This window comes from Lithohypha guttulata (genome assembly GCF_036872675.1).
Source record: "Lithohypha guttulata strain CCFEE 5908 chromosome Unknown scaffold_2, whole genome shotgun sequence".
NCBI classification, from domain to species: domain Eukaryota; kingdom Fungi; phylum Ascomycota; class Eurotiomycetes; order Chaetothyriales; family Trichomeriaceae; genus Lithohypha; species Lithohypha guttulata.
In genome coordinates, this window is record NW_027042751.1 from 2,027,410 (window position 1) to 2,053,805 (window position 26,396).

Sequence of the window (26,396 nt, forward strand, 5' to 3'; positions counted from 1 at the left end):
ACATCGAGGTCGACTCAACTAATTCGTCCCCCAGTGCGTCCAATTCAGCTCTGCATACAACCAATTTGCCTCTTAAGAGTGGACTCACACAAGGAAGACTATCTTGACCGGATTGACTACTCAGCTGAATATACAACATGTCTTCGTGACGCGGTTGGCGGCCACAGCACTTGCCCCAATTTCCGCCCAACACGCAAACGCTGCCTCCACCACGGGGACTCCGAGAAGCAACTCCGAAGACTAAAGGACGAAGATGGACCTTCCGCATGGGTCATTAATAGCTCTTCCGCCTCCCACATCAGAGTCCCGTTGGCGCTGCCTGTCGCGCTCCAGTTCTCAGATCTTTTCTGATTTTGGTCGCACAAGATCAACCATGGCCATACCGGGCGCACAAATGGATGGTGTTCCTCCAGTATTGCGTCCTCCAAGATATGTTGATGATCTCAATAATGGCGTTGATGTTGCATGGAATTACCAAAACGAAGAACGCGGTCACCGCAGACTAGCTCCAATAAAGGGGGGATCATCCCTACTCGGCCGTGCTCAGCTGCGAAGGGATCAAGATGAAGATATAGATATGGATATGGACACTGATCATGCCGCTCAATCTCCATTGCTTTTACACGTCGCAACAGGAACTTCTCTTCCCAGCCTAGTAAGGAGACCACCTTCATCACCAGGCACAAATCAAAAGTGAGACACTCTTCCTGTCCATACTATTTATACGCCAACGTCTCCTATTCTATTGTGTCGCATACGATGATGCTAATTCCAATGATGAGCAGATATCGGGATGAGAATCCCCTAGCACAGCAAACCCACAATCAATCGACACATGCCTATGATAAGCATCTCCTTCTGAAGATTGGCAAGTCGCATTCGCCAGGTCATTCCAAGTCAAATTCAGCAGAACATCCATCGAAACTCTCGATACAGACAACAGGTCCAAACCTGCTGGCACGCCCCGCTCGTGAAGCTCGCTCATGGGACAAATACATGACAAGTCCTACATCAGCTGTATTGCCTCCCCCTAGCTTCAGTTGGCGAGAATACAGCATGGGCCCCCAGAGTCCTGCCTCCGAAAGCACATCATACAGAATCGAACTTGAACCGTTCCCACGATATGTGTCAACAAGACCTCGGGTTGAGCCCACACATAGCCCGGAGGACACTAGAACACGCTCAGAAGGTGGCAGCTACCATTCGGCTAATCAGCCCTACAAGACAGGGTTATTATCCTCAACTGCATCAAGCAACCACTACTACCCATACGGCTCATCAAACATACTCTCCAGTGCATCAAGCAAGACAAGTATCTCATCAATGGACATACCCCTAACACGCGAGCCAAGCCGACAACTTTTTGCATCACCGACGTCAGCAAACAGCTCTTCTGGTATTGCAATACTGCCATTCAGGAGAGCTCCTGAGCCTCTCAACAAGACAGCAGTACAACCAGACTTACGTGTTCGAGCATCACGCATTGGCAACCCTTGGATATGTTCATGCTGTCCCAAAAAGCTAAGGAAGTTCGAAACGGAGGAACAACTGAGGTAAGCACTACACTTTTCTCTCACAGCTATTCTAACCGTCTTCCAGGTCTCACGAAAAGGAGAAGCAATACACGTGTACATACTGCCACAACCGTTTCAAGAACAAGAATGAGGCCGAACGACACCAGAACTCCCTTCATCTTCGCAAACAGTCCTGGTCGTGTGCAGCAATCTCGACATATCAGGCCGCCTTCTACCCCGCGGCATGCCCAAATTCTCGGAACGTGGCCAGCGATACTTGCGGGTTCTGTGGTGAAGAATTTTCCAGTCAACCTCCAAACTGGGAAGAAAGGATCGAGCATCTGACCACCATCCACAAATAAATCGAGAAGCGGCTGGCTTGCCACCCTGATCGCATTGAGGCTCGGGAGACTTTGTTCCGGGCTCGTCCTCGTGGCGAATTTGAATACCCAAGTGCCCACTTCGAGAGGTATATTGACGACGTCGTCCAGCTATACACTCGAGCACGATCCGTCCAAGCTCAAAGAAGCCGACCCAGCTTGATCGTCGACGGGCCAGGTGAGGACAACATGCAAAGACGCTGTGGACGACCGCAAAGGCGCGTGTTCGCGGAGAGTGCGCCGCATCTCACCTTCGACAATGTCCATGTCGCCAACTCGCTCGACGTCGGGGGTCTCACCACCTTTTATATCCGCCGAGATGTATATCTGTCTTTCTTTGGCGAGCTCAATGCTCACACCGCCCCTGACGTCAACATGAATTCAGCAGATTCTTCCCGTGCTCTTACGGATGCAGCTGATGAATCCGACTCAAGAGCCCTAGTTCCCCACATCGACCGTCCTGCCTCTCAGGTTTCAGTCCGCGCCAGCCATCAAGTGAACAGCCCAGAAGTGATTGAGATGCCGTCCACCATCGACGAAGAAACTGGGGTGAGTGTGCTTGAACACAATTCTTCTGTGGTACTAATAGGGTGTAGATTTCATCGCAGGCGTCGAGTGAAGAAATGACCGACCCAGTTCAGCAATCGCTGCCACTCGCTGTCGTTCAATTCATCACGTTTGAAGAGCGCGAGCTCATTGTGTTGCAAGAAATTCAAATATATGGCCTTGACGATCCCACCCTCGAACGTGTGGCGTCGAGGTACTGGCATGAACATTGCCTCCTCTTTAATGCACGCTCTCGATCCATGTTGCCTACTGAGTGTTTGGCGGAAGCTCTTGAAGATGATGAACACATTATCCTCGTTGCACCCCAAGCAGACCAAGACAGATGTCTATCGCAGTTGAACTCTCGCAGGAAAAGACGGGCTAGTCCGGAGGTAATAGACCCGCGGCCGCGTAAGTTTTTTGTAGTACCACCGGTGTAGACCAAGCATTCTCTCAGGGTTGATTGGCCAGGTTCCAAAGGTAGCCAGTCAACTTCTTCCGTTGACCAGCCAATTTTTCAAGTTTACCAGCCAAGTCCAAGAGCTGGCCAGTCAACTTTCAAGGAATGGACCAGTCAACTTTCAAAGCTGATCAGCCAAGTTCCAAAGCTGACCAGTCAACTTCTCTGAATTTGGTCAACTCCGCAATCTGTGGATGAACCATTCGCAAATGGTGTAGCCTCGGCAATCTATCCTATCCTAGCGACTGCCATAATCGCTTCATTTACTCTAGCCCTGACATCTGCTGTCCTTTTTAGTCTTGTACTACGTCTTTTCCTTTCTTCGTGGACTTGTAGGCAACTCTCCACCCAGCTGAGGTTATCTATGAGGCTGCTTGGAGTCCAACACCGCTTCCAGTGAACACGGTACCACACCCGGAACCCAATCTGCCTTTTTACAACCACAGAGTCGATATGTGACCATAATGTACCGACACATTCGGCATGATGATCTTGGTGACCTAGGGGGTTAAGATGTTGCTTGTATTGGTCGAAATGTGTCTCTAGATGCTCCGCAGCATCGTGTCGCTTAAAATCTCTAGCATCCATCCATCGGTCTGGCGTGCTCAAGAGATACTCAGTCTCACCATGTCGGAAACAGAAACGTTGAGCGAAGGCGTCATCATGATCCCACTGTCCGTCTGCTGGTAGCCCTATTGCAAGGTTGTCGTGGGAACCTGGTGAGAACAGAGGAGTAGTTGTCGACATTGGAAGGTTTGCGCTGTATGCCTCCGTGGTGGAAGAGCATGGCTGGGTCAAGAAATTTTCGACATCTGCTTGTTCAGCGACAACTGCTGGGGCTAAAGAACTCAGTATCTTGTGGTCGACGATGCCATTGTTGGCTGTGGTCTTTCGTGGCGCCGGGACACTTAATGGTCGACGACGACGATGTGTGGTCTGGGGCGATGCCACGTTCTTTCCAGAACGAAGCCTGTGTGCGTTCCATTTCTCCATCTGGCGGCGAGCTTCACGAGTGATGGCCATATTAGAGACTTTTCCTCGGATCAGGATGAGGGAGAGGATGGAAGACAAGAGGATGAAAAGAAGAGGCGGAGGGTAAGTGCTCTAAATATGTCTGCGAACAGCCTGTCTCTGCCTTGTATCGAGGTGTGCCTCGATCTGGTAGCAGCTAAAGAAGAGATCCTTGACAGCCACGGGGCTTTCTACCAATATGTATGCACAGCTGAGCATAGACTACAGGAGTCCCGGGTCCTACTTTACCCGTCCAACCATGGCAACCTTCAGACCCTAGACATGGGGCTCCGGCAAATGTTCTAGTCTAGTGCTGGTCATGGGCAGGTCTGCGTGACGATGTCACCGGGACACGCGGCTGTCTTGTGGTAAGTCTCTAACTGGATGGCGTACAAGATGAAAGCCATGCCCTTCTCCCCTTCTTCTCCCCATCATCTCCTATCCCACCTCGAGCTTTTGAAATTTTTTTTACGGATTACTCCTCACGGGATGAGACCTGCCTAATGGCAATTTCCTCTACCGCATATAGACTAAAGCAGCGCTGGACGATGTTGTTGGCCGCACAACTTCTACGTGGTTTGCAGTTCTCACGGCCTGATTGAGTCAACTGGGGCAATACAACAGGCTGTCCTCGACAGAGCTCGCATACATTCTGTCTTTCTTTTCGGCGGCGAGCCTCATGGAGGAGCACTGCCAACGGAGAGATGAGTCTATTTCCCCACAGCACGAACGAGTACCCCTTGAGCGCGTCACATGCAATAGCCATCAAAGAAGCGACTCGATGAAACAGGCTTACTCCATGAGCGACGATACACATCGTGACACGGCGTGCATAGACTTCAATGCACACTATGTCCTCCCACCAATACCCATCGAACGTCGTGCATGGGACTTCCTGGCTCAGTGACGGCAGAGAAGAGGCAATGACAGTGACGAGGTACGTCAATATCATCTTGTTTCAAAATTGATCCTCCGCCTTCAGTCGAGTGAAGCACGGTAATGGGCGAACTGTTCAAGATTTGGCTCTGTAAGGGAAGATGGCCCCCTATGATCCCATGCGGAGTTGTATGCACAACGGGACCGAGTCGGCGTGAACAACGAATCACCCTTGGATTGTACCACCAATGCTATGCGGCACTGCCATGACAGCATGGATGGTCGTGCTCGAGGCTTCATTGGTCTATCCCAAGCAGCGGCAGTGTAGTGGTGGCACTGAGGGGCTACTAGACCAAAGCCCTCGCAAGGTACTTAAGGTGAGCATACGGCCCAGTTCTCTCCCGTCGTCTTTCCCCTCCTTTCATACCTCTGCCACCTCTCTGATCTACTGTACTCCGCGTCTGCGTCTTAGCCTTTATCCAACATCATATAAAGTCACGTCTCAACGACAGTATTCGACCAAACATGACTGACGACAACGTCATCACGATCATCGACCTCGACGACGATGTTGATGGCGAGGCGCTAGATATGTGCCTCGAAAGCACAAAACAAGACGTCGCTAATCTTCAAGAGTCCTATCGGAAGTGCAATAACAGGGTGAAGCAGGAGATCGGCAGACTGCGCGAGTCTCGTGATAAATATCGGCGCGAGTACGTCCATGAGCTCGCTCAGCGCCAGAAAGACAAGGATTCTTGGCTGCAAAAGTCTGCAGGCCAGAGCAGTGTTATCAAAGACCTGAAACGAGAAAAGGCTGTACTCAGTGCGAGCAACAAGCAGCTACGCCTGGAGCTGAAAGCGATCAAGCAGCGCTTGGACCGTATGGGCCACCTTATCTGTGACATATGCATGGAAAAGGAGAAGTGTACAGTCACCAAGTGTGGTCACGGCTTCTGCTCGGACTGCCTCAATGAGGTTATTCATTACGCTGCAGATGAAGTAACCTGTCCGACTTGTCGGAAAGAACTGGACCAGGAGAAAGATCTTTGGCCCATATATTTGACAGAGGAATAAATAGGGCTATGATTACGTCGTACTGGTTGGACTTGTCTTGTGCTCTACGCGTCCCGATCACTGTGGACGTCTTACTTCCCGAATCACCTCGCTGAAGATTGAAGTGCTGTTCAACGACTTCAGCCCAGGAAACCGCGAGAAGCTTTAACGGCTCGTGACCAAGCCTATCCTCCCAACCATCGTTGGTATAATCGAAAACGCTTCATAACGAGAACTAGAATCATCCCGCGAAAGCCTCACGCAGGAGGTGCGTCTGCTAGAGCAAAGCTTAAAGAGATCTACGGAACATGCAATCATTGCGGTCAGAGCTATCTTGGAATAGGGAAAATTTGACAGTAAGGTCATCTCCTCGTGTTCTGGAAGAGTACATCATTGTGAAATGTGATACCGATACTTTTTACGCCGCACATTACAAATTTCCAAGCTCGTCTGAGACCGTTGTAGGCTAGTGTACATATTCACTTGTAGAGCTTCACTGTTTCTTCGAATCTGGTGTGCGAACCACAACTCCATGTGGTGCTTGCCTTGCATCAAGGACATTAGAGCGTCGCAATTGAAAGTGTCTATTGTTTCAGCACCCTTAGTTTCAATGAACCAGACGATATTTACATTTTCAAGGTCGACAAAAATGTCATCCGAACCTTACTTTTGCCTGCCTGCGCTTCACATATACGTAATTCGAACGGCCTCCAATGTACTTTTAGCCTTTGGCTCTCTGATCCTTCAAGCTCGAAAATCCCTGCCTGTACACGTTCAGTCGTACAGGTCAAACGGCTCGTCAGCGCTTTGAGGCAGACGTAAACCCGTGGCTTCCAGGGCATGGTCGATGTGGAGACAGGACAGTTCGTCCTCGTCTTCCATGGAAAGCGTGTAAGCGATAGACACAGTGTTCTTGATCTAGTGATGTTAGGGTATTCAGCACATCGATGTCGGCTGGCGGACCTACCTGACGACCGTTGACATTCATGCAAGCAAACCGGTCCAGATAGTCTGCACCAAAGTTAGATAATCCATCTTCCCCACAGAGGCTCGTGAGAAAGCCGATGACGACTTCTTTTCTGGCAGCTTTGTCAAGAGGATGGTATTGCATTTGCAAATGCATACGATCGAGGATAGCACTGTCAAAATGATCGACCAGATTGGTCGTCAAGATCAGAATGCCATCGAAGTGTTCCAACTTTCGGAGGAACACTGCCACCAGTCGGTTGCGTTCCAGAGTTAGCTCAGCACGTCTCTGGAGAAAGACGTCCGCTTCGTCTATCAGTAAAATGGCGTTCCACGCGCATGCGACGCGGAAGATGTCAGTGAGTTGGGGATCCAGCTCTCCCGCGTCCGAGCTGAGTTCTCCGGCAGAGACCTGGATCGTTAGCCTCCCTTGCCAACAGTGGTAGCACGATCACCTACCGAATAGAGTGGTCGTCGGTGGTATTCGGACAGGGCCTCGGCGGTGAGGGTCTTCCCCACGCCTGGCGGTCCACTACTATCGTCAGCGTGCACGGTGGCGAAGCCAAAAAGTCGAGAAATCTCACTGAAGCAGAATCCTCGTTCCACTTCCTACAATACTCATGCTCGAGCCTGACCGTTTTGCATCCTTCAGTGGGCCCAGATGACCACGAGTCAGGGATCTGATGGTGTTCTTCATGCGGATGGGGATGGACAAATGGTCAAAGAGTGCGGAAGACGGTTCGATACCCTGAATATGATCGACCGCGTACTCACCTGTAGCGGAGTTTTAGCATCTAGCAACACAACCAGCGTCGGTGTACACTCACCCCAGAATTTGTCATTGAGACTGAAACCCAATACCGTGGGAGGACATAGGACAAGCTTGTCTTCCGGCAGGTTGGCTAAATCCGTCTCCCCGTCCATCACACGTTGTTGCGTCGTGATGAAGTCAGAAAAGAAGCCTTCTTCCGTTTTCTTGATTATAATGCGCGCATAGCTTGGGATCATTTTGCGGAATTGGTCTGTATCAATCATGATCTTGGACTGAACTGACTTTCGGACTAGGCCATCTTTTACCCGTCGAAAAGCGACTCCGTCATATATCCGGTGATGCGAGCCCATGAGAGACATGAAATTTCGGCCGCGTTCGATCAACGACTGCATGATCTTGTTCGGGGTGGGGTGAAAATAAAGCGGGTAGATGTCCAAAGTGGTGATCGGTCGAGCCCCATGAAACCGCTCAATAGGCAGCCTCTCGGTGACGGTACCAAAGACTTTGCCATCAAAATCGAGGTATTGGCATTGAAGCTCGAAGTATTCGACGCCCTGTTCAGTTTTTTTCTCCTCTCCTACATTGTACTGGAGACACCTCAACTGACCGCTGCCAAGGCAAGTCGTGATGACGTGGCTATTAGCCTTGAACAGCGCCCACAATAAATCGTATGTGATCTTACCTTCTCGCAGAAGCGGATCCAGACGTTCTGAGGGAGCTTTTGCTCGGTCTTTGATGGTGCGTATTAACAAGTTAAGGGCTTTGAGACTTGTCAGGTCACGAGCTCCATCCCTAGTCGCACTGGCCTGATACTCCTCGAGTTCGGGCAGATAGTGGAAGAGCAAGTTATGTTCAAACTAATGCACCTTCTGAGCAAGTGATCCCATTGGTCTGCGAACTACTCACCGAAGGTTTATCGTCAGCCAAGCTGACCCATTTGATATCCTTCAGCACAGCTCTCAAAATATCTCGCAAGCCTGGTAATTTAATGTCGACGTAGACGATGGATCGGGTCTCTGCCTTAACTAGTCTCGTGTCAGATTTTGAGGTGGCCTGTTGAGTTGGAGTACTTGCCCGCACGCGTGCGAATGACGAAAGCATAGGTGTCTAGTTCCATCACCTCAGTGACAGCTGGTGATTCCACGACCTTGTATGCGTATGCTACGGGGTCCCAGCTATACGCGATCAGTTCTCTGGGACGGTATTGAGGAATGGAGATGACGCACACTTCTTGTATGTCTTTTACCTCTAGTTTCGTGCCTCTCACAGCAGGCTTGGAGGCTGTTGTGGACGCGACTTGAGGTGCGGTAGTTTTCGCGGTCTCCTTGGAGTCTGACATAATGTACTCGACGGCATCTTTGAGTAGTTGAGCAACCTCTTGATGAGTTGACGCTCGCATTGGCAGACTCTTCGGCGAAGTGTCTCGATGACAAGAGCTGGCAGTGCGAGCTTGGGATGTATCAGTGCGCTTCGAGAGGGTGACAGCTGGCTTTGAGTTTGAACACTGCATGGTTGGACTGCTTGGAGGACTGGCCGGGCTGACCGTATGCGTTCGAGCAGCTTTGTTGTTTTTTGGTGCTTTAGCCACTGAGGACATGGTTATGCATAGAGCTTGAGGCGACTGTTTGAAGAAGAATGCCTGGCAGGTTTGGGAAGATGATGGCTGGTCTTTTTATGTCTCTGGTTGAACGAGTTAAGAGGTACGTATTCGAATGGATCTGAGATGAGATTTGCATACGAAAAAGCGACTTCTTTATACTTTTCATTGTCGCACATTTGGGCTATCCTGTCGCCAGAGCTTGCAACACGTCCATCGGGGTGGAGGTTTCTGGTTTCGTGCATATGTTAAGGACCGGATTGTACACCTCGTAGAGCTGCAGTCCATTTACGAGTCTGGAAGACCAATCATTCAGGTCAGGGTGTGGTATGAGGTGCTGAGATGAATCTTGTCTGCAGAGGCAGCGAATCGAGCTCTTCGATCTAATGCTTTACTCTGCGGCAATCGATGCTAAGCTATTCCTTGGTGGACTGCCCCCCATGGAGCTCCTTGACAGCAAACCTTGAGGTTTGTGCATGGTCCGTGCAGGCATGATTCGAGACGCTTGCAGTAGAATTCCCAATACCAGTGGACGAAGTATAGTAAACCCTCCATCACCTGGCATTAGACACCTTGCCGCGCTTTCTTCATGTACGCAGAGGAAACTGCATGATGATCAAACAAGCCGAGACATGGTTGGAAGGTGAATATCATTTACTTTCATGCACTTTCATAATTTTCCGTATGCCCCACCTCGTTTACTCGTATACTCTGCCACTCAACTAATGTCTCACTTCGTTTCACTAGCCTGCCCTCTTTTTACTTGTTGTGAATTGTTCCTCTACTCAATTCACATATTTGACCTTTCAACAATGTTCCTTCACTGATAAGAACTTATCTACTCAAACCCATTTGCATTTGACCGCTTCCCACTTTCCCCCTAAACCTTTCAGCAATGCCCAAAAATACCAAAACAAGTGGCTGGCTGATCAACGAACTTAAAATTCAGAAAGATACCTTCGACGATACCACATACCCTTTACCCAGTTACCAACTCACAAAGTTTGAATCATGCATTCAACTACTGCAAGAATCTACTAAGTCTCTCAGCCATAGGTCAAGCCCGCAGTCCGGTAGACGGACTCGAGTTCGCGTACTCCTAAAAGACATTTTCCTGGCGCTGAATTCTGAGGTATTTTTGTTGTGCACTTTGGCTGCATCTATCACTACTCTTGCGGATGTAGCACAACAGGGTCTCATTCGCGATCTGGGCAATTGGTGGAAAGAGACTGCCCACCCTCAAGGACTTTCAGGTATTGCAAGCAAGCTCTGTGACACCTTTTCTGTCAGTACTTTGTTTGGGTCGGCGCCAAGTTGTGCAGGTTACGACCAAAGAAAAGCCAAACTCCATGACCATCAACAAGATGCGCAAGCACCGGAAGCGCATGGAGTGGTCGATGGGTTCCCGGATAACGCAGACGCGCGGCTAAACCTAGAGGAGAGCAGTGCTCCGGCATACCACGTCAGAGATGAGCTGGTAAAGGCGGTTCCCACAAACAGACGTAGGCAGCAGAAGGGCGTGTGTATATTGACTTGCTAATGACATTTGTTGCAGATATCGAGTATAGATACTCAGAAGCCCCCATTAATCAGATGATTCTCCTCAGCGACTTGATCTCTGATGCCGTGCAGAGTAGCCACCAGTGGAAATGGGAACGCGACCTCGGAGGGAAAATGTCAACAGATTGCGTCAATGCTTTGGTGCCTAAAAGTCGGACTCAGGACATATCGATCACTTTGTTGGTAGGCTATGAGAAGGGAATGAAGTTGATCGAAGAACTCCAACTTGAATTATGTAAATTTGACAGTGGCTCCTAACACACGGACTTCGTAACCTGCAGGGACATCATGTGAACCCACTTCAGAAGAGCTTTCGTGTTCCCAATATGAGGAGGAATGCATATCTGCGTTTGGATCATAAACTTGAATTAACGTGCCTCGGCCGGTTATTGTCCTCATACGATCGACTCCCTTGAATAATTTTGCTTTGATATATTCATCTTCTCCGTTAAGGGCTTTAGCCCCAGCCTAGATATTACCATGCGTTAGCTTTAAAAACCAATGAACCAGATATACTTGCCTCTTCAGACATATCGGTGGCCACTCCTGCACTATAGGCTATCTATCTCGATGTCTGGTCTCTCGGCTCTTGCTAGGCTCTCAACCCTCCTCGAGAGTCTTCGAGAAGGTCAGAGCGTGAGCGAAAATGATGGTCTTCGGGCGTTGGACAGGCGCTGCTTGACTGCGGGCAGATAGCAAAAGCAATCATATGTTGTACTGAAAGGTGCGGTAAATAATCGTGATTTTGCCCTTTTATTAGCGGGTAGTAGAACATGAGGACGTCGTGACCGCGCAGAATAGTCTCGATAGAAGCCTTCGAATTGCAATGTGTAAATGTTCAATAATCAAGTTGCGAGAAGGAAAACAACTCGTTGTGTCTGCACAAGTGGACTGCGCTCTCCATTGATGTGCCCGACAGACACTTGTAATGGCATGCGGATGGACTGCGGGGCAACAAATTTTCTTTGTCGCCTTTCACTTTCTTTCATTCATCTTCATGCATCTTCAGGTTTCTCTTGCCTGTCCACTATCAGTTCTACTAACCAACTATCCTCTTCTCGTAGTCCGATACTGTAGTAGTGTTGATCACGACAATTTCAAAAACTCTATCAATACGACCATTCTCCCCACCTTCTGACCCTGCTGATTTTAATCCAGGAAGACGGCGCATCTCGGAACTGTCGCAAAGATTTGCCAGTACAATCTGCTTGTCGGACATCTCCTTGTAGCCCTCCATGACCAGTTGATGCGCGCGATAAAGCTCAGCGATGTCAAGTTGAAGAATAGGAGCCGCTGCGTAACCACCATTGTTTATTCCATTGCACAAGGACTTGCTTCCCAAACGTCTTCCTATTCCCACCATATCGATGAATTTGTCTGTTGCCTCATTGGGCTGCAATTTCCAATACACTTTGCAGGAGGATTGGACTATTTCTCAATGGAAAACGGTGGAAATAAGGGATAACAATTCGCTATAAAGTTGATACCTCACTGTCGGTCAAGCAATCGCTTTAGCAACTTGATTTGTTCCTCCTGCTGAGCCATCTGCTCTTTACTCTGCTTCTGCTGCTCCGTCAGGATCTTCATAAGTTCTTTCCGCTGCTGCTCCGCATCTTGCCTCTGCTTTTCCGCATCTTGCCTCTGTCTTTCCACCTGTTCCAATAAATTAGCCTCTCTTTCTTTGTTCTGCCTTTGTTGCTCTGCTAATTGCTCTCGCAGGAGGGCCATTTGACCCTTCTGCTTCTTACTGGCAGGCGTGCCAGGTTTTTTGAACCCTGTGGTCTCTTGGGAAGATTGAGCACTCGGGTCCTGCTCCTGAGATTGATCGTCCTCAATGCTCATGCTCGAAGTCATCGATACGGTCCGAGGATCCTCAATTGCCGCCAATGCTTCACGAATCCTCTTCATATGCGCTGGGTAGAATGTGTGATATACCTCTCGTACGAAGTCGTGCGTCCTCTTCCTGCCTTGACTCTCTTCAAAGTTCAGCACAAAGGACGCAACGGGATATCGATAGAAGGCCACCTTGTCTCCGTCGATGATGGCAAAGTGACCATATAGTTTCACAAGCAAATTGTCGTGAGAAACCGAGAATACCAAGATCTGTCCGCTCAAGTCGGCCACCTTGGTCTCGTCAACAGCTCGATAGAGTTGTATGATCGCATTTACAGCCACGCTGGCGCTCTGGATGTTTTGGCGATCTGCCCGGCTGATCCCCTCGTCACCGCATTTGGCCTCGCAAAGTAGGAATGGAAAGTAAATGTTATCCGTGAATAGGGTTGCTCGTTCAAATGCTGTATGGTTCTTCAACTTGGCTTTTTCCTCCTCATCGAACGCCGATGGCGCAATGCCAACCGCGAGATCCGGTTTCGGCCTGGGTCCTCCTAGAGCTTTGCACCTTGTCCACTCAACGCTGATCTCTTCTGCAACGTGCTCAAGCTCTTGGTGACCAGAGGCCCAAAGAAGCTCGGGCGACGGCACCAGCAGCGGCGTGAGGTCTCGATAGACCCTGGCTTCGTTCCGCTTCTGCACTCTCTGCCACACTGACAAGAACTCCGGCAACGGAAAGGCCGTGTGCTGCGGTTCTGGGTATGTGCTTTGTAATAAACTTCTGCAAAATGACTTGCTCTCTTCTTGCGCTCGTGATCGACCTTGTAACTCGTCCATGTGCACACCGTGGTCAGCCAGAGTGTTCTCATGCGCAGCAGAGTGCGCCTTGGGGACTTCTCCAGCTTTGAAGCTTTGCGTATAGCTTGAACTTGGTGGCCGTTTCTTCGACGAGCTACTCTGTTCCTGACTCATGCTTGCAAAGTCCTTAGGCCACTGCGCAGTATGCACCCAATGTGCTACCGGTGACGCTACCGGTGGTGCTATCGGCGATGCTGTCGATGGACAAACTTCCGTGTCGTAACGCTCGTTGTCTTCAGTGGGTGCCGGACCAGTTGCGTTAGACGCCTCCGGGGTGATCCGAGATAACTGCCTCTTTTTGTGGTGTCTGCACAGGTCCTCCTCGGCGTCGGCCCAAGTTATCTTCCTTTTTTGTCCTTGTAGTTGACGCGTAGATCGCTCGATGCTGAGGGGGGAATCTAAAACTGCCGCAGAAGCGTCCGGGGCAGATTGCGATCTCTTCTGGAAAGTTTGTAGGGCTGATTTGGATGGTCGTCGAATCTGCTGAAGATAAGTTAGCCGTGGGATATCTTCATGTGTTGCATCTCTCCTACCTCTTGTTGTGCAGAGCTGCTTGTTGACGGCGATGGGAGCAGACGGCGTTTCTTCTTTCTCCTCCCAAACGAGTCGCTTCTGGTGCTGCACGCTTCGTGGTGCTGCGAATGTTCGCAGTCAAGAAGAAAAGGTGTCATGGGCACAGTACTTCCTCTGTCGCAAGCGAGACGGAAAACCTATTAATCTCTTCTGCAGTCTAACAATAAGCGCTCAGTATCCGGGCGCTCGCATGTGCTAGACTGCACCTTCATGTCAGATACAACACACGCCTTTCCACACTCGATCGGTGGTGAAAGCGCAGGCGGGCCAAGGGCAATTGGAACTAAAACAGTATCACGTGGGGATGTGTTGCGCTGATCCACCAGGCATCCTGTCGCTGCATACTAATGCGCTCCGCTCCTGTAAATTGTACATTCTGATAAACTTCTAGTTACACTTTAGATCCAAGTCCTTGATCCCTACGCTGTATTGGTTCAAGGCAGAATTTTTGACCATCACTTTCTCCGCGCAGTAGTTGCATCGACCAACCCATTATTCTTGGTTCTTGGAATGCTATTTGGCATTGGACCTTCCTAGGCACTCGTGCACCCGAATCGTCATGACCAGACTCATGCTTTCGCTTTCTTAAAGATTGGAGACGACAGCTTCGCACTGCCTCGCGGTTGTACTCCTGGATTTGCTTGTGGTTCTCTGCCATGGTGACGCATGCAGGAGAGCTCAGCTTGACCATGCAAGGCACAAGCGACTCAGGTCTCACCACACTGCCCAAGGGTAGACCTGATCCTGCCGTTCTCGACCAGCGCTACATATCCACTATTCACAGGCTCTTCGCTAGCGGGCTTCTCGCTAGTACCCTGCGTAGCTGGGGCAGGTTGGCAGCAGCTCATTGCTGGAAGAAGTTGACGACCCACCGACATAGCTCGAAGAAAGCGCTAAAAGTACTTCCTTCAGTCTGCAACTGTTCTTTCTCATACAGCGTGACCGTGCATCGCCTCCGCTCGTCCACTACCAACGCTGAGCTTCGGGCCAATCAGGCTTGTATGACCTGTTGTGCCCCTCTTACGACCAGATGATGCCGCCGCTGTTTTGTCGGCTGAGCTCTGCTGTCGCTCTCGGTAGGTTGAGTTGGATAGCACCGTAGCACACTAAGCATGCTCCACCGCTGTGTACCCCATGTTCTGCTGTCCCTCTCGCAATGTGCCTGTCACAGCTCCTGACCCACCCAGTGTAATAGTCCAAGGCAGACTCTCGGTCGTCACAGGCTCCGTCCAGAGTATTTCACATACTGCTGGTCTTCTTGTCACTGTCTATGGCTCCAGTATTTAGCCCCTGCGCTGTAGCAGTTCAAGGCCGGCTTCCGACTATGCCAGTCGCTGTACGATGTGGTTGCATCGACCGACCCACGGGTCTTGCTTTTTGCTCCCTAGAATGCCACTGGCGACTGCTGGGCCGTGTGGCATATTTGCCATTGGTGTTTTCACCATCTATGAGAACACTGTCTCATCCTATCCCTTTATCTCATCGCCAAAGCATACACAATGCACTTCTTGCGGCGTTAGGGTCTACCGCCTTATTCGTGGCATCTGCGTGTCATTGAGTAGTACTAAGAATGCTAAAGGTCCGACCGCCTGTACAACTGCTAGATGAGACGTCGTGAGTCCGGCAGGTCTGAAGGCGCCCTGGCGTGGTTTAAGATCAAGCAAGTCGGGTAGGGTGATCGAGTTGGAATGATGGACCGCACACAAATGAGTGTAGGTCGTCGTCATAACGAGGCAGAGGTGAGGACCGCAAGCATGACGCTCGTTGAGTAGGCGAGTTGAAGCCGTTCGTGGATGACCAGTGACAAGATCGCAAGGGAGAGCAGGCGGTAAAGCTGTACTGTGTTGAGAGCCAGACATGGTGGTACCAGATTGGACGAAAGACAGATCTGGTCGATTGGTACACTAATCCCATCGCTGATTCAGTGATCTTTGAATCCAACGGACTTTATCGGCTGTATTGCTTTCACATGCCACACTCTGGCTCCGACCAAAAGTTGGCTTGCCCTCTCCACCTTCGACCTGTTGCACGCGTCGACACGCGTCGCGTCCGTGTAACGGAGTGTATCGCTTTTTGCATAAGTACTTGCGGTGTAGAAAGTTTGCCGAAACGCATCCTCTTGTGGATGTACGGAATTCAGATCGTGTGTACACCACCAATATTCGTAATTAGGCCTACCTACCTATAGCTATAGACTGTCTTCGCTATTAATTGCCCGTAGGTACTAACTTAGAGCTACCTTAACGCTGTACAGAGGAGGAAAACTTAGGCGGTAGCCTATACCTAACGTGAGCGCCTGTGATGCCGAAATTCTTAGGTAAGGCTAGGAGGTAACCCCACCTATAGGGATTTGCACCAATATAGATTTGCAACACCGCATTCAACACCACTACTTACAACTGCGACCACTTACTACTCAACCAACTCATCATCAACGCAATGGACAACGAATATATCATTAGCCAGGCCCTCAAAGACCTCGATACCGGTCGTTATTCCTCCCTCCGAGCCTGCGCAGCCGCCTACAACCTCGATCATACCACCTTATCACGGCGAAGGCGTGGCCAACGAAGTCGGGTTATCAGTCACGCCAACCAACAGAAACTCAGTCCGATACAAGAGGATATGCTAGCTAAGTGGCTACTCGAAGCCGAGCGAGCAGGACACGCGTTCAACCATCGCCAATTACAAGAAATGGCCTCTATTGTCCACAAGGCCTCTGGTGGTGACGGAAAGCTTGGAAAGCTATGGGCAAGGAACTTCATAAAACGACACCCTGACTTGCATACAAAGAAGGGTGTCTCAATAGCTAGCCAAAGAGTTCATGACCTCTATTCTTCGAACGTTTCCCAGTGGTTTATGATTCTCCTCTCGCTACTTACTGTCTACAAGATCAAAACTAAGCATATTTACAATATGGACGAGACTGGTAACGTCCTTGGCCCTTGCACAAACCAAACTATCGTTGGATCCAGTCTTTCAAAGCGATCCTACGTCTCGAGACCTGAACAGAGAGAATGGGTATCCGTTATCGAGTGTATCAGCGCAATAGGCAAGGCCCTTGTCCCGTTGGTTATATTCAAAGGGAAAAGCGTCCAACAGCAGTGGTTCCTTCCTCATAAGACCCCAGATTGGTACTATACATCCTCAGACAATGCCTATACTACCAACGACCTCGGACTACAGTGGCTCCGCGAGATATTTATACCTCAGACTACGACCGACCTCAATAAGCGCGAATACCGTTTACTAATCTTAGATGGCCATCGCAGTCACTGTACCACCGAATTTATGTGGGAATGTCATCAGAACAAGATAATACCCTACTACCTCATCGCACACGCATCGCATATTCTTCAACCACTCGATCTATGCGTATTCTCGTCCCTCAAACGCAGCTATCGAGCTACAGTCAACTTTCACAGTCAACTAGATGATACTGCGCCAGTTAAGAAGCAACGGTTCCTAGAATACTACCAATCTGCAAAAGACGCTGCTATAACTATAAGGAACATCAAATCTAGCTTTAAATCAGCAGGAAAAGTGCCCTACAACCCTAATAAGGTATTATCCTCGCCCTTCATCCTTCAAGTGGCTAGCGACAGCCAGCAGCAACGTTCACATAGTCCACAGGTGATGACAACGCCTACCGAGGTTCAGCGAACACCTACCAACCACAGAGAGCTAGATCAGGCCGTTACCACTCTACATACCCTTACACCACTCGATTACAATATACGAGACCTATTCGCCAAGACAGGTCGCACAATAGACCGGCTACACTTTCGCCTTGCAGAGGCCCAGCGTCAAGGTACCACCTATAAACGCCTCTCCGATGACCACGCTGCAAGGTCCAAGAAACAGGGACCGGTAGACCTCAATAGGACCTTTGCAAATATCGACAGTATCAAGAAGGCCTATGACAAGGCCCAGTTACCTCCGACGACGACAAGAGGGCCAATAAGGCCAGCGAGACTCTCAAAACCTACCCCTACGCGTCCTCCTACGTCTACCGAGCCCTTTCTGATGGTTGCTGAACGTCTACGAGCAATAGGTGGTAGGTGACAAGAGATGACAGTTACAATAACGGTATTGGACGAGGTGTTGCAAATCTATATTGGTGCAAATCCCTATACGTGGAGTTAAGGCTGTACCTAGCCTCACCTAAGAATTTCGGCATCACAGGCGCTCACGTTAGGTATAGGCTACCGCCTAATAATTCCTCGCTCCGTACAGCAAATGATAGGGCAACACTAGTATATGCGTGTACGCATTTGATTTCTCTACTTTATAGCTAGCGAGCAATCAGTAAGACTATAGCGTGGTGGTGCGCGTACGATCTGAATTCCGTGCATTCACAAGAGGATGCGTTTCGGCAAACTTTCTGCACCGCAAGTACTTATGCAAAAAGCGATATCTAGAACCACCCTAGTACAAACTTCTGCGCCTTTGAATCCCCACACAATGCCAAATTCACCGTATACCCAATCTGTCCAACCTTTTATACAGCAGATTTTATAGTTGCTGTGTTACACCAGGCCGGCCTTCCACCGTCGGACCTCATGAAGAACTTCTGTATCTGCGTCACGTTCACACCAGGACCTTCGCTTCCTCAAGGGCCGCCGACGACGGCCTTGCGCCACCCCTCGATCGTACTTCTGGATTTGGTTCTGCGGTATCCCATCCTTAGGCCGAAGCCAGGTCCCAATCAGGCAGCAATATTCTGGCCCCTGACATGTCTCTCGCTGCCCATACAACCCAAGGAGAGTACCGCTACTAACATTGACGGAGATCTCGCCAACTCCTGTTGTCCGGATTTGTGAATCCCGGTCCTCTGCCTGAGAGTCTCTATAAGACGTTCGCTCCGGATCTAGCTGCCTCTTAGACGTCGAGCTTGAGGGCCCTTGCCCGCTGTGCGCCTTGTGCTGCTCTGTTCGCTCTGTCATCGAATCGCCCTTATCTTGACACCCAGTGATTACTGTCGTAACGTCCAGACTGTGCAAATCACTTGTATGATCGCTGCGACTCGGAGACTCGGCGACTTCGACTGATCCGCGCCTTTCAGCAGTAGCTTGGCGTTTGTGACGACTCTGACGGTGTGACCCCTTCTGTTCCGTACCGTCCTCGATGTCTTTTACGTCTGTGATGCTCCGCTTTCTGGGCCTTAGGACATCACGGAGGGAAGGCAGACTAGAGTCCGAATTCGTGTCACTGTCAGGCTCGCTATTCTGGTATCATAGTTAGCCTAAGCTCGCTACTAATTCAGAGTACGACTTACATCAACACTTTCACTCAAACTGGTTATATCAGTTGGGCATGGGGACTCAGGGTGGTCAACTGAGGGCCCATATTCACTAGAAGATTCCATGCCGAACCAACGCTTGGCGCCTCAAGGCGGATCCGAGGTTCTATCTGTGATGATAGAAGACTTGTACGAAGTATGAGCCAGGAAACATGTAAAGGCTGCAGCAGCTGGTCGTGGGAGCGAAGTTGGAAGATGCTAACCAGGACTTATAGCTCAGAGGGCGGGACGCCGCTACCGGTGCTGTTATTGCTCAGGCTTGCAACTTCCTCGTTTAGCAAGGCTGCCTGATCAATGCGCACATGGTGTGACACGCAAGAGGTCGGGACGACCGCACAAGGCACACACAACCAGGTCTCACCACGAAGCCCCGGCGTATATTTGAGACCTGCCGCCGTTGTCGACCCTCGCGACATACCCACTATTCACAGGCTGTTCGCTGGGCCGTCTCAGAAATTCTGACAACACCCTGCGTAGCTGAAGCTGATCGGCAGGCAGCTCACTGCTGGAAGAAGTCGTCGACCCACCACAGTAATGCGCAGAAAGCGCCAAAAGGATTTCTTCCGGTCTGCCATCGTTCCTCTCTATGCAGCCTGACCATGCATCGCCTCCCTCGTCCACCACTAACGCAGAGCTTCATGCTAATGAGGCTTGTATGACATGTCGTGCATCTTTTGCAGCCCAATGACGCCGCCGCTGTTCGTCGGCTAAAGACACCTGCGCCTGGCTGTTGCTGCGGGTAGGTTGTATTGGCTACCGTCGTAGCACACCAAGTATACTCCATGTCTATGTATTCCATATCCTGCTAGCCGTCTCGCGACTGTCCTTGTTACAGCCGCTGACCCATGCAATATAACAGTCCAAGGCAGAGTTGCGATCGTCACCGTCTCTGTCCAAAGTGGTTGCTTCCACCGACCCACGAACCTTGCTTACTGCAGTGCCGCCACTGACACCGGTATCGCGAGGCATAATCGCCATTGGTGGTCTTCATTATCCACCACAATGATGTCTCGCCCTACATGTGATCTCGTCACACAAGCGTACACAATGCCCATCGCATTGGTGGCGCGACACTCCACCAATTCGTTCATGTCATGGATGTGTTGTCGGAGGATACTGGAATAGTCCGGTAGCTTTTGTGAGTAGCTGGCGAGACATTTCGAGTTTGGCGCCTCTGCAGGTGTTCGGCGCGGTTTAACATAAGGCAGAGTGGTCGAGGTTGTGATCATTCGAATGTAGATCAGTGTAGAAATATCACCATAAGTCTACCTTACGGCAAGGTAGTTGTGGGCGCCGAGAGCACCGCTTACTGGGTGAAGTACCGACATGAAGTCGATCCCCATAGCTGGTGACGACAAGATCGCAGATAAAACCAAGTGGTGAAGCTGTGAGATTGTGGTGCCAGCCGTGGTGGTACGTCTCTGGACCAAAGACCGGTCTGATAAACTAGTCCGGAGATGGCCAAATTTCGTCGCTGGTTTAGTGTTGCTCCAGGGGTTAGACATCACGTGCTTCGCATGTCCAGTTCCTCGGTGAGCAAGGGTTGCGTTTCACCATCGACGAAGCGCCGGGTTTGGCGCGACGCCGAGCATTGCTACCTAGAGTGGATCTGTCCAGGTGAGCGTCGGTGAGGTTGACCCACGTGACGGTGAGTCGGGGTTGAGCCAGAGCGGCCTCACCCTAGGCCCCAAGGAGCCGTGAGCTCGATGCGCATTTTACTCTTCTTGGCTTTGGTAGTTTCGAACAAGGCAACATGCCACAACGCACCGTCATTGCACCTCTTACTGTCCTGCGCTACAATTGTGGCGCCTGCAGCGTCTTATGAATGATTTGAGGTTTAGATCAGAACCCAATAGAAATCTTGCCCAAGGGTGAAGGGGTAGTATTTCTTCTACAGTCTCGAACCAACTACAGCTGCTAGACTAGTGTACTCGTCGTTAAAAGTACTATTTCTCTTTCTACGTAATCAGCTACCCACTGATAAATCCAGGGATGAGCGGGTTTTGGTTATGGTAGCCTTCCGTCGTGTCCGACGTAATGTTTTCCGGTTGCGAGAGCCTGGAGGCCGGCCACGAGAAGACTGCTTCGCCGACTTTGGTTGGCTCGGTCTTTCCGCTTCCAGTGACTCAATGCGGGGTATCGTGGAGCTATTCCACGATTCAGGTACAGGCGGCACCTTGATCACCAAGCCTGGCTGTCTCCGAATCCGTGTTTGCTCTGATTCCTCCAATCCTTGCCAAATTTCAGCTTCGCTTACATGCTCGTAATCTTCCATAAGCACATTGTCCTCGACCTCGTACATGACCATCCCAAAACCATCAGCACCGTCGTCTCGACACGATTCTCCCGATCCAACTTTCGTACAGCTGACTTCTTGTTCGTTCGCTGTCATTGCCTCATGACCAGCTTGAGCCTCCGATGGCACCACTTCCTGAGGCGTGGCTGATTTCTCACAGGTCTGGTGGAGGCTGTCCCTGTTAGTGTCGATCTCGGCATGAGTCCTTTGGTATTCATTAGCGTCGACATGAACGAATGAGAAATTCCTCGGCACTTTCTCAGCTGGCTGCGAGGCGGTAGAGCTGACGGCCCTTTGTCTTTTTCTATGTTCGAAGCGTATCTCATGTGCGTCAGCCAGATGATTCAAGAGCACAGTTTTGTCCTTGTGCCCGAGTACAGGTTCACACTGCGGGTGTGGGCATGATTGCACATTCTCGTGTAGGATGTGATCTTGAAGATGATTCTTCCAGGTGGTCAGGCTGACAAACTGCCGAAACTTCCCCTCACCCAGGCACGCCGGACACAGTGCTGGTCGCACCACATTGTGACGGAAGACCACCATGTTGCATTTCAGAGGCAAGTCCTGCAAATGCTCTCGACTGTGCTGCTCCCATGCATCATGATCATCGTACCAGACGAAGCACAAGAAACAGAACTCAGCAAAGCCACTGTGATTGCAGATGACTCTCTTTCGACATCGATAGAGGTGGGACCACCACCCGTACTCTTTGCCAGGAGTGACCTCCTCCCCACATGTATTGCAATGGGAACCTGACGGGTTGAGACCCGAGCAGTATGTGTTTGGCATTTCCTGCCGACACAGTTGGATCAAGTCATTCATGATCGCACGACCTGTCTCGTCTCGGAGACTTCCCTCACGGAAGAGGTTGGTGGCCAGCCGATCTCTCTCAGGCATCAGCTTCCGGGTCTGGCTAAAGTCGGACTCATACGGCCGACCATCGGGCGGTGGTGCGGCCGAGCTCTGCTCGCGCAAGAGAAGGTCTCGGTGGTGTCGTCGCTGGTCGTACAGCTTCTGACGTTTGACCGGGTCACTGCAGAGGGACTCAACGATCTCTCGTTCCTCGTCGCTGATGTCCTCTTGTACAGCAATCCGGGTCGCCTCCTTGAGCTTGGGTTGGTGATGAGGATTACGACGCCACGAGTATCCCCTCCTGAGTGCATGTAGCTCCACGTTGCGGGGTTCATACTGAAAGTACGACGCCTGTCCATCGACCAGTGGGATCGACGTTTGGTACGATCGGCGATAGGTGTTGGGGTTGATGTGGGCAGCGAAACGCATTCGCTCGTTGCAAGAATAGCCATAGTTGTCGACTTGCATGAGGACCTCGCGTCGAGCAGCATGCAGCGTCAAGTGGTCTCGAAAGCCGGCTCGAAAGCCCAAATCGAGCAGTGCCTTGGATGTCAAAGAGGCGGAGCTTCGACTGTGGACCAGATGTCCTGCCAATGAGCTGCGAGGGAACAGTGGCCAATGGCTCTTCTCCGGCACATACTCAAGAATGACATGCTTTTGTTGAGACGGTCGCGGGATGGCGCAGACCTCATCCCATGTATGGTAGTGGCGTAGCACTTGATCCGCTAGCGCCGCGGCGATGAAGAAGGCAATACTGTTGCAATAGAATGGGAGGCCTACTAGCTCGTACAGCATGTGCTGGGGCTGTTCTCGTTCATAGTTCTGGAGACCCTTCGCTTTCGTCCGTCTGAAGTCGATAATCAGCTGGGATTGGTCGGTGCCGTCCAACCAGACCACCGCCAAGGATATATCGGCGTACGTCAACTCCTTCTCGTACTCGGCGCGACGACCGGATGTGTTGCAGTGGAGCAGGAGCAGCAGATGCAGACCGGCTCGATAGCGTTCGTGAACGAAATCGTGCCAGTCGTTTTGCCACAATTGTTGGACGCACACCAAGAAATCGTCCCTGGTGAAGTTACGACTGGCACGTGCCTTGCGAGAAAGGTCAGGAGCGCCCGACTTCTCTCCACCGTTGATGAAGTTGAGGATGGTATCTTGGTGGCTCTTGGAAAATGACGTGTGGTGCATGCGACCCCATGCGGCCATGAACGACTTCCAAGCGGTGTAGGTGTAGGCCACCGTCAGGCGACCGCCCGGTTCGTTGCGGCCTTTCCGGCCACTGCTGAAGAAGAGGATGAAATCTTTGGCGGTTTTGAGGTTGGCAGGATCTTTGGGACCGTTGTACTCGGAAGCGAATAGGTCCCATTCCCGCAGCATGACCTGATAGAATCGCGTCGTACCAAAAGCAATAGGTTTGCGCACGAAGCTTGTGGTGGTCGACTCGATCTTCTTCTGATATTCTCGTGATTGCCGAATAAAGTCTCGTTCAAGATCTCGAACCGTCTTGTCGCACGACAATGACACCAGGGACACGGCCTCTGGCTCGGTGCTCGGTGCAGTGGGCCTCATAGCAGTACTTCTGCTCTCAATCTCCTAATAAAGTATTCCTGCGGCACTTTTGGTCCAGCAACCTAGAGTAATTGCTCGACGGCGACTGTAGCAAGCGTTGGGGACGAACTTCCAAGATGCGAAAGTCCGTGACATATAAATGCAAACAAAACTGAGTCCTCAGCTTCGCAGCGACCGCCGGTGGAGTCCGAGGCAGGACATCCCACGTCCTTCAGACAGTGTAGCCACCTTGTGGCTGATTGGGTGAGCTGAGGGTGAGCGGAAGGTGATGAAAAGTGAGCTCAGGGTGAGTTGAGGGTGAGCGGAAGGTGAGCCGGGGGTGAGCAAAGCGGCCAGAGCCACACCCCCGTTGGGCGGCTCACCCGTGAGAATCTGGGCCATCATTCTATCGGGCTTTTCCTTAATTAGGTTTCGTACCTCGTCCTAGGTAGATGTAGTTATTAGTATATCCTTTAAGGTCCTAAATATCGTTATCGACCTTAATTACCTTCTTAATAAGTTTACTAAGGGTTCGGATAGATTTCTCGTTATAAATTTCCTACTTAATACCAGGTTTAAGACCCTCTCGAAAAATAGGTATAGTGACGCTATCGGCCTACCTAAGGACAGTAATATATCCTTTAAGCTTTATAGTATAATCCCTAATACTACTTATCTATTAGAGGTTTATAATAGCTTTTTCTATTTCTCTAACCTTATTAGGTCCTCTAAAGGTACTAGTTACATGTTTCTTAAACTTCTTATAACTAGAAAACATTTCCTTAGTGTTATCTTTCTAGGAGTCTTTATCGTTATCTATTTAATCCCTAAAGTAGGGTTAAAACTATTCCTCTACTTTACCCTTAAAGTATAAAGATATTATATTAATCTTAATACCGTTATCCTAAAACTTCTATTAATTAATTATAAAGTATATATTATAATATTAGAAGAACGAGAGTAGCTTAGTTAGGTCTTCTTAGAAGGACTTAAGTAGGTTCCCTATTATTCCTTTTAGAGTAAAGCTATTGTCGTTAGATATATTAGTACTAGGTGGTATAGATTAGTTACTTAACGATAAACCACTACTTAGGGCTTACTTAAGTCCCTTATTAATTATAGTATTAAGTAAGGTAATAGAGGAGTTTTAATCCGGATTACTAAGAGGTAAGGTAGGTTGTAGTTCCTAAACAGCTTTAGGAGTTATTATATCCTAAAGCCTTATTACTAGAGGCGGTAATTAATATATTACGTAAGTTCCTAGGCCTAGGGTAAGTAGGTTTAATTATAGATAGTAGGGTGGTATATTAGCTAGTTAGTAATAAGAAGTATAAATACGATAGGAAGGTACTTAGAAGGTACTAGTAGAATTAGTAAGAGAGATTAATTACGGAGAATCTATTTAAGTAACTAGAGAGTATACTAGAATCTATATACTTATAAGTTGTGATATTATGATCAGTATTACTTACCTTAATCAGTATACTTAGTGCTAAGTACTACTAATTAGGCTAATCGCACTAAGTACGGTAACCTTTATAGTTTAGTCTCGCTAAACCTTCTTTGTTATACGTTCTAGTCTGGACTAATCCTGTTCTGGTTTAGTCTATAACCGTTATATTTTAAACCATCCCCGTCCTGGTGTAGCCTAGGCTGGTTCTGGTTTAGACCACTTGTGACGTAGCCTAGTCCTGTGTACGGCCGTAACTTAGCCGCACGATAAGTCGTGATATAGGCGCTACTCGCTCTTAACTAACTCTTTAGTGATTTAAGGTATAAAAATCTTATATAACTAGCGTATACTAATCTCGTTTATTATAAAGGCACTACTGCTTAAAGTATAGGCCTAATCTAGGGTTTAAATAGATATAAACTACTAACTTTATATATACTTAGCCTTAAATATAACTAACGAGGTAAGTATACGACCTTAAGGATTAATATACCTATAGAGTACTCTTAAACGGCTTTTAGAAGTCGTCTAGTACACTACCTTCTATACTCTAGGTATAAGGAGCTAACGCTAAATTTAAAGATCTTTAAACTTCTTACTTAATTAACCTCATCTACTCCGTCTTATAACGCTCTAGGACTTATATCTACACCTCCTTAATAGCGATTACCTCCTCGGCTTTAACTTCTACCTTTCATAGCTGCTTACGTAGTAAGAACTTTAGATTAACTGCCTTTTAGCGAGCCTACTCAGCATCTTTCTACGCCTATAGAGCCACTTTTATTTTATTTAACAATCTCGCGCGCTTAGCGACTAACTAAGACTACTCTTCTTACGTCACTCTTATATTATATATTATCCCACTCCCTAATAGATAATATTTCCTATATATACTAGATTTTATATACACCTTATACTCTAAACTAAGACGACGATAATTAGAATATAC

The 26,396-nt window shown here is 49.5% G+C and overlaps 7 protein-coding genes across 7 annotated transcripts; 3 read left to right on the forward strand and 4 right to left on the reverse strand.

The window, feature by feature from the left end:
* Positions 1-2,083: 2,083 nt before the first annotated feature.
* On the forward strand, positions 2,084-2,880 carry LTR64_002844 (uncharacterized protein; the record flags this gene model as incomplete). Its single annotated transcript, XM_064897209.1, has 2 exons — positions 2,084-2,443; positions 2,491-2,880. The coding sequence occupies 2 exons, from the start codon at positions 2,084-2,086 to the stop codon at positions 2,878-2,880; spliced, it is 750 nt and encodes a 249-aa protein (XP_064756159.1).
* Positions 2,881-5,312: 2,432 nt separating this feature from the next.
* LTR64_002845 (uncharacterized protein) lies at positions 5,313-5,861 on the forward strand (the record flags this gene model as incomplete). Its single annotated transcript, XM_064897210.1, has 1 exon — positions 5,313-5,861. The coding sequence occupies one exon, from the start codon at positions 5,313-5,315 to the stop codon at positions 5,859-5,861; it is 549 nt and encodes a 182-aa protein (XP_064756160.1).
* Positions 5,862-6,614: 753 nt separating this feature from the next.
* LTR64_002846 (uncharacterized protein) lies at positions 6,615-9,175 on the reverse strand (the record flags this gene model as incomplete). The annotated part of the gene is made up of 7 exons (XM_064897211.1): positions 6,615-6,758; positions 6,808-7,218; positions 7,266-7,389; positions 7,442-7,580; positions 7,634-8,435; positions 8,485-8,603; positions 8,659-9,175. The coding sequence occupies 7 exons, from the start codon at positions 9,173-9,175 to the stop codon at positions 6,615-6,617; spliced, it is 2,256 nt and encodes a 751-aa protein (XP_064756161.1).
* Positions 9,176-10,070: 895 nt separating this feature from the next.
* Positions 10,071-10,993, forward strand: LTR64_002847 (uncharacterized protein; the record flags this gene model as incomplete). Its single annotated transcript, XM_064897212.1, has 2 exons — positions 10,071-10,677; positions 10,731-10,993. The coding sequence occupies 2 exons, from the start codon at positions 10,071-10,073 to the stop codon at positions 10,991-10,993; spliced, it is 870 nt and encodes a 289-aa protein (XP_064756162.1).
* A 1,230-nt stretch (positions 10,994-12,223) lies between these two features.
* On the reverse strand, positions 12,224-14,094 carry LTR64_002848 (uncharacterized protein; the record flags this gene model as incomplete). The annotated part of the gene is made up of 2 exons (XM_064897213.1): positions 12,224-13,903; positions 13,957-14,094. The coding sequence occupies 2 exons, from the start codon at positions 14,092-14,094 to the stop codon at positions 12,224-12,226; spliced, it is 1,818 nt and encodes a 605-aa protein (XP_064756163.1).
* A 4,431-nt stretch (positions 14,095-18,525) lies between these two features.
* Positions 18,526-19,364, reverse strand: LTR64_002849 (uncharacterized protein; the record flags this gene model as incomplete). The annotated part of the gene is made up of 2 exons (XM_064897214.1): positions 18,526-19,224; positions 19,275-19,364. 2 exons carry the CDS (start codon positions 19,362-19,364, stop codon positions 18,526-18,528), a joined length of 789 nt encoding a protein of 262 aa, XP_064756164.1.
* A 1,900-nt stretch (positions 19,365-21,264) lies between these two features.
* LTR64_002850 (uncharacterized protein) lies at positions 21,265-24,015 on the reverse strand (the record flags this gene model as incomplete). The annotated part of the gene is made up of 1 exon (XM_064897215.1): positions 21,265-24,015. One exon carries the CDS (start codon positions 24,013-24,015, stop codon positions 21,265-21,267), a length of 2,751 nt encoding a protein of 916 aa, XP_064756165.1.
* Between the last annotated feature and the right edge of the window lie 2,381 nt (positions 24,016-26,396).